Source organism: Phodopus roborovskii, unplaced genomic scaffold (genome assembly GCF_943737965.1).
Source record: "Phodopus roborovskii unplaced genomic scaffold, PHOROB, whole genome shotgun sequence".
In the NCBI taxonomy this organism is placed as follows: Eukaryota; Metazoa; Chordata; class Mammalia; order Rodentia; family Cricetidae; genus Phodopus; species Phodopus roborovskii.
This window is the reverse complement of record NW_026125397.1, coordinates 19,254,888-19,262,586: the sequence shown is the minus strand read 5'-3', so window position 1 is coordinate 19,262,586 and position 7,699 is coordinate 19,254,888. Positions and strand designations below refer to the sequence as shown.

Genomic DNA, 7,699 nt, shown 5'->3' with positions numbered 1-7,699 from the left:
CCGCTCAAGTTTTGTGGAAAGAGCTGTCATCTAGCAACAGCTGTAACTGTCGACATCTTAACACAACTAAACGAGGATAGCAGCAAGTACTCGTGTACCCTGGGAGATCCAGCACAGCTCTCTCTTGTCAGACCTCTGGGATAATGTTGGTTGTGTCCATTTAAGAAATTTTATAATTGCATAAACTTGTCAATTATACAAACCTATTTAAGCACTTATGGTCAGGGTGAAAAATAGAACATCCAAGAGAGTGCCATGCTTTAATTCACCATTTTGCATATGAATGGCAACAAATATCCTCATGGTACAGTTCTAATTTGACAGAACACTTTTACAACTATTGCGTAATTTAAAAGAGACTACCAACAATATCAAGTCACATTATCGATTTTTCAATACAGACAATAACTGGACAAACTTGATAAAGACCAAATTATCTAAACTACATTTCTAAGAATTAGATTAATATTGAAAATTGTTATGAATATTCATTTAAATCTCAGTATTGTCAAAAAGAAAGTATTTTAACTTTATTTTAAACAGAAACAAGTAGCATTTTACTACATGTCAGTAAAATATGGGCACAATATTACTCTTTCAGATACAGCAGGTCACATATAAAAAAAGGAAAATAGCCCAAACTTGTACTGTTTCTTTGAAGAACCATTATGTAGGCAGCATTTAGCACTCAAAACTTCCTATAATTTTTCTATTCTCCTCACATCACCATTGGACTTGAACACCCTCAGTCAGCCCAATTTTTATCTGACTTAATCTGATCCTACCCCTTTTCAGTTCACTTTCCCTGCTTAGGGCAGGCATCACAATCTCCTTAGTTCCTCCATGTATTATAAGGAAGATCTAGCCTGCTTCCACCTAGCTCCATCTCCCTAGAAGCCTGTTAGGCCTTGTTAACCCGGCTGGGGATGCTGGCAAGAGCGGAGAAGAGGCAGCCAGAGTTCTGTAGCCTCTCTGACAGAGCATCCTGTCTGGAAATGCTACCAGCCTAAATGGACTACAAATGCTGATCTTGCAGACGTTTCTGAACTACTTCTTTTTATTTAAAGTAACACGAAGGTGGGAGAGGGTGAGGAACCTTGACAAGCGCCAGGGGAGCTTGGTATAGGCAACAGCAAGCAGTATTACGTGGTAGCAGAAAAAGTCACAAAAGCCACACAGAAGGTGGCCCACCCCTGTCCCCCTGCGATATCATTAATGCCCAGCAATTGTAGGCAAACTTGGCGTCCATATTGCCACATGCTCAACGGGTAAACAGAAGGGGCTCCCTAGATAAAGGTGGCTGCAAACAGGTAACGGACTGAAAACAACAGGGTCCGAGCAGTGTGATCTTCAGTGTCAGCAGTTAAGCTTAGAAAGGGTCTGAACCATGATGAACCAGCAGATACTAATACAGAACAGCATGGAGGCCATGTGACAGCAGCCATGATGTCCACAGTATTAATCTTGAAGGCGAGAGTCTATTCAGACACAAGATGCAGGAAAGTTACGCGGAAAAAAAAAATCAAAAACACTGCACACCTGTTGCATTTGCTCAAGCACAGGTGAGAAGGGCCCTGTTTCCAAAGGCAAAGGTTAGCCTGACTGGAAGCCAAAGGGTCTGGGAATCTCCACCGGCTCCCGCACCGGGCGACGTCTGGGTCTACGGATGCCGTGGCGTGACAGGTAGTATTGCAGCGGGTTTGGCCACAGGTCCTCTTTGATGATCTCAGCAATTCTGTCGGATTCCGGAAGGCTGTGGTCTGAAAACCAGGTGAAGAAGCTGCAGATGAGGTTTTGGTTTCTGCGAATGAAGGACTGGGGCTCATGTCCCCTCCGCCATACGATCGGGGTGGAAAGGGACACCACTCGACCGGATGAACGAACTTCATATTCCTTGACGATCAGCTTGTTTCTGAAGAAGGGGTTCCTCCGAAAGAAGAACTTGAATTTGCAGCCCGTCTTGGGGTGTCTGAGTTCCTTCACCTCCAGGTTGGTGACGTACCTCAGCATCTCCGCATCCTGACCCCGGATCATGGCGGACAGCTGGGGGTGGTTGCGGAAGGCAGTCATCCAGAAGCCCGGGATGCTCTGAATGATGTAGTTCCTCCGCTCCAGGTAGTGCCGCCGCATCCGCCCGAACTTCTGCTCCAGGTGCTGGAAGGCCCTGTCGGCCTGAGCATTCACGGTGTCCAGTTCCTGCTGGATGGCCTCCAGCGGGTTCATGCGGAGATTGATGCCCAGATGCCAGGGCCCGGCCGCCTCCCCCTCCGCCTGCAGCACCGCCGCCCTCACCCCTGCACTCTCCTCCGGCAAGCCCACGTCCTCACCCGCGGGCTCCTCCGGCCTCACCTCCGTCCCCGCCTCCTCCTCCCCTTCCATCGCCACTCCAGCCGGCTCCTGCGCAGCTGCCGGCGCGATCGCGCCCCGCGCGGGGTCCGCGCCGCCGGCCTCGGCGCCCCGAGCGTCTCCGCGCCCGGCTGCGGCCACCGGCATCCGGCCCTCGGGCCCCACGGCGGCCGGGCCTCGCTCGCCCGAGGCCCCCGGGTCACGGTCAGCGCCGCAGGGGCCGCGGCTGTGGGGGACAGGGGCCCCCTCGGGCCGCTGCGCGCCGCTCATGCCGGGTCCGGGCGCGCCACCCTCGGGGTGCACGACTGTCCCCTCCGAGTCCGCGGCCGCCGCGCCCCGCCCCGCCCCGCCCCCGGGCGGTGACGTCAGGGCCGCAGCCCGCAAGTCTCGCGGGAGCTCGCGGAGCGGGGCGCGTCACGGTCGCCCCGGGAGACGGAAGGCCGTGGCGGGGCTTGCGCGCGCGTGTCCGCTGCAGCAGCCGTGCATGGAGCCGCGCTGGGCCGCAGAGGGGGCCGCGGCGTCTCAGCCGCTGCTGGGGGCAGAGCTGTGCGCGCTCGTTCGGGAGCGGCTGCTTTCCTGGAGGGGGCCCCGTGGTGGCTTGTGATTGGCGACGGCTGCCACCGTGGGAAACGCCCCGCCCTCGAGCCCCGCCCCCGCCCCGCGAGCCCCGCCCCCGCCCCGCGAGCCCCGCCCCGCGAGCCCCGCCCCGCGCGCTTCTTGCAAGAATCCTGCGCAGCACCACGACGCTGCTCTCACCGCGGAGCTACAAAGCCTCGACATTGGAGGACAGATCCAGTTCCCTTCTGTTTTGAGAAAAAAGCTCGTAGTTATGCCTGGTCATCTAATTGACTATTTTTTTTTCAAAATATGATCAGAACAAATGTCACTTTTTGTGTAACAAACACTTCCGAAACGTTATTTTGCTTCTTGCAATGACGTTAACAGACAATATAACTTCGCTGTACACATAAATATAAAAAAATATGTAACAGTTTTACCATGAAAGTTATTGTAGGGGCGATTTTAGTATGGCGAAGGAGTTGCTGTGTGATGAACGGCGTAGTTAGAAATTTGCACTTCTCATAAAAGGCACTGTGGGTTAAACCTGGCCAGGATGTCTATATAACATATCTTCTGAAATTGTAATCCAGTTTTGGTGAAGTTCTGGCTTTCAAAACACACACACTGTCTTACACACACACACACACACACACACACACACACACACACGCTGCACTGTATGTCTTCCACACCAAGAAACGGATCTTCAGTTTTAAATATTTGCTACCTATGTTATTTCCATCAACCCTCACTAGAGGGAGCCACCTGCCCTTCAGAACGTGATTATGACCCTAGGCTAGAACTCGATTCTTGTAATTTGACCAACAATCTTGTATTCCCACTAAACCAAGACTGTTAAAAGATGCGTCTTAGACAGAATTCGTTTTATTTTGATTTTCCAGTAACTGTCAGACTGACGTGTACCATTTGGTTCGGCCTAGTCTGACAAGGTCCCCATCATGCATTGGCTGTTTGACCTGGAAAAGTCACCTCACCTCTCTAGGCCACGTTTTCCTAATAAAAAAGAAATTATGGGTTAGCAAGATGGCTCAGCAGGTAAAGGTGCTTGCCATCTAAAGATGAGTTTAATCCCCAAGACCAACACGGGAGAAAGAAAATGATTCCTGCAAGTTGTTCTCTGATCAACAAAAGTACTCCATGTCACTCAAATGAGTGCACACAAACACACAAAACCAATCAATAAATCAATGATTTTAAACAGATGTTTATACTTAAAAAGGAAATCATCATTCCTATGTTACAACCCTAGTATGAAGATGACCCAAGATGAATAAAATAAAAAAAAGATGTATAAAATTTAAAATTATAAGATTCCAATTAGTAGAAAATAGTAGTAGTATTACTTCTATTTTATGCTGAAGCTTACATATATCTTAATTACATCTTAATGGCCTATAGAGTGTTAAGGCCATGACGTTCAAAGACAAAGTCACCCATACTCAGTGTATGCTCCACGGAGGAAATGGGATTTGACTGGGTTAAGGGCTAACCAGCAGGAGGGAGAGGTGAACCCTGGGAGTATAGGAAGCATGTTTGCACACATACTACTTCAGCTCTTGGCTGCTCATTCTACACTTGTCTGATATAGTAGCCACCATCCCCATGTGGCTTTATTTTTATATCAAAAAGAAATAAAAACTTTTCTTGTTTGTTTTGTGAGACAGGGTTTCTCTGTGTAGCTTTGGAGCCTGTCCTGGGGCTCACTCTGTAGACCAGGCTGACCTCGAACTCACAGAGATCCGTCTGCCTCTGCCTCCCGAGTGCTGGGACCGAAGGTGTGCACCACCACCGCCCACTGAAATAAAAATTTTAACTCATCAGTCACACTCACTCTTTTAAGGTGCTGAACGGTGACATCTGAGTAGTGGCTGCTAAACTGAAGCGCACACAACTCTCCCTCGTGGGCAGTCGGACTGGACCTTTTTCTAGACCCAGCGTCATGAATAGGGAGAGTGGGGCTGCCGGAACTAAATGGCATGCAAAGAGACAGCAGGGACGCGGTTTAAAATGCTTCGCAGAGACAGCACAATGGGATCCGCCCTTTCAGTCTTAATTTCTACATATAGACCAAATTGGGAAGGGACAATATTACTAGGAGTACTGACTGCCTCACATAATATCAAAAAGATAGATGATCCAGCACCTCAGATGGATAGGCGGTGTGGGGTGCGGAGGTGGGGATGGGAACGGGTGGGGGGGGGGATCAGGTGTGGGGCACGACAACCGGAATTGGGGAGCATCTCAGGGACAAGCTAGGAACCTAATGCAATGGAAACTCCTAGGAATCTATAAGGATGACCCTAACTAAGACTCCTGGCTGGATTTTCAGCTCCTTTTCCCCAGCCTGGGTTGCCTTGGCCGGCTTGGTGTGAGGGAAGGTGCCTACTCTTACTGTGCCTCGATATGCTGTGATTCGTCTCCATGGGAGCAGTGGGGAGATAGGAGGAACTGGTAGGAAAGGGGGGAGGGGAAACGGAGGGGTTATAAAAAAATTAAAACGATGACCCACATGTTATGCACCATCACCGAGAAACCCACGGATGTAAATATATCCCAAAACTGACAAAGCTTTCACCCTTTCCGAAAGAAGAGTGAAGCGCTGAATGCAGTTTAAAAATTTAACTATTTATAAAATAAAAAAAAAAAAATGGCCGTTCACACAACCTACTATATTTTTGTGAAGTAATAATGTAAAATAATTTTAAAAAACATGTTTACATTATGTAAGTATTTTAAAGTCACTGTGAACCGCAGAGAGTTAGATGGTATAATATCTGAATTTAACACTGAAGTCACCTCATAAATATGACTTTTGTATTTGGAACATTGCAAATTCCCAAGGCTCAGGAATTTCATACAAGGGAAAATCTTTCTGAGTATGTTTTCTGTATGGGGTGTAGATGAGTAACCATAGTCATTTAAAGATTATTCCCATGAATTTGTGTTAGCATTAAAACTCCAGACCTCATATATAATCTTACAAAAATACTAGCAACTTTCAAAAATATAAGTACAGTTCCAGAGTCAAAGAACCTTTTTAGAACAACCAGACCTTTATAATTAAAACAAAAACAGAAAGAAATAAATAAAAACAAAGAGCCCTTCTGTTTTAAAAGAAAATTCATCAAGGTCATTCATTTTTCAAATAAAAATGAATTCAATATGAAAAGCTAATATTTTGATATCTAATTTAATGCCTTAGTTGTCATAGTCATAATTCTTCTTCTGAAAACTCTGCCTTGTGAAATCATTGGCTCTAAGGTTACACTGTAACTTCCTTCGGTGTTTAAGCAAACATTCTATGCATACCTGTTCGAAAAATATGAAGGCTTATTTAGAAAGAGACAGTCATTCAGTTCTTCAGCTATCAGGGGAAAGCTTCCTAATTACTGAATGTTTGCCGGATAATATGCACTATGCTAAATGTGTCTATGACTAGAAGTAAATCCCCTTTGCTGTAAAGATGGAAACCTGTGTTCACCTGACCTCAGAGTTCTTTCTTCCATGCCATTTCTGATTTCCTGACTTCTTGCGAGTGATTGCTGCCATTGTCTATTGACGTTGTTACAGGATCTGTATCTTGAATAATAGCACCCCAAGGATCCCTAAACAGTGATGTCTTCATCGATTGAATGAATAATTTGACACTTTTCTCCTGCTGAAATGAAATATCATAACCAAAGGCAAATTGGGGAGGGAGGGTTTGTTTGGCTTATGCTTTCAGATCCATTGTAGTCTATCATGGAAGAAATCAGGATAGGAACTCAAATACGGTCGCAACCTGGAAGCAGGGGCTGATGCAGAAGCCATGGAGAGGGCTGCTTACTGGCTTGCTACTCATGGCTTGCTCAGCCTGCTTTCTTACAGAACCCAGGACCACCAGCCCAGGGTGGCCGCACCTACAATGGTGTGGATCCTCCCTCATCAATCTCTAAGTAAGACAATGGTCTACAGGCTTGTCTACAGCCCCATCTAATAGAGTTTTTTGTTTTTTGGTTTTTTTTTTTTTTTGCTTTGTTTGTTTGTTTTGTTTTTTCCTAGATTGAGGCACCCTCCTCTTCAATGACTCTACCTTGTATCAAGAAAGAGATATGAGCCAGCCTCAGGGGAACAAGACTTGCTTGAGGATAGGTTAAATCACGAGCCATGTAGCAAAATGTAGATTAATAGAAATGAATTGATTTAAGTTGTAAGAGCTAGTTAGTAATTAGACTGAGCTATGGGCAGAGCATTTTGTAATTGAGATAAGCTTCTGTGTGTTTATTTGAGACCAGGCTGTCCTGAGACCAGGACAAAATAAAAGCTCTGTCTCTGATTACAGTAACACCCAAAAGTGGAGACACATGCCATTTGTTCTTTCCAGACACAATAAACTCAAAACATCTGTTAATTTTACTGCATGCAGGACACTGAGTATGTGCTGCCATAGAGACCCCAAAACATGGTCTGTGTTCGCTGGGGATGTATGGCACTGTGGAGAAGATAGAGAAATAAACATTGAAACACCACATCTCACCAAGAGATGAGAGCAAAGGACTTTGGGTAGGCAGGGGTTTCTCTGATTGTGATTGATAATAGAACTGGCTTAGGATTCAAGAGGAGATAAATTTGAGATAAATCCCAATAAAAAATAAGATTATAACAGGAAAAGGGAGCCAAACAAATTCTAGGCTGACAAAACACCCTTAATATAAAAACCAAAGCACAAGCAGGAGCAGAGCCAGCCCGGAAGGGAAAGAGGGGATGATTGCTTGGGTACAGTATTTTCAGC

General features: G+C 46.4%; 1 protein-coding gene across 1 annotated transcript; it reads right to left on the bottom strand.

The window, feature by feature from the left end:
* Window positions 1-221: 221 nt before the first annotated feature.
* Tspyl1 (TSPY like 1) lies at window positions 222-2,648 on the bottom strand. The gene has a single exon (XM_051175541.1). The coding sequence runs from the start codon at window positions 2,614-2,616 to the stop codon at window positions 1,594-1,596; it is 1,023 nt and encodes a 340-aa protein (XP_051031498.1). The 5' UTR covers window positions 2,617-2,648; the 3' UTR covers window positions 222-1,593.
* Window positions 2,649-7,699: the final 5,051 nt, after the last annotated feature.

Excerpts from the sequence above, each read along its gene's own strand:
- Tspyl1 (XM_051175541.1), bottom strand. The coding sequence starts at position 2,616 with ATGAGCGGCGCGCAGCGGCCCGAGGGGGCCCCTGTCCCCCACAGCCGC.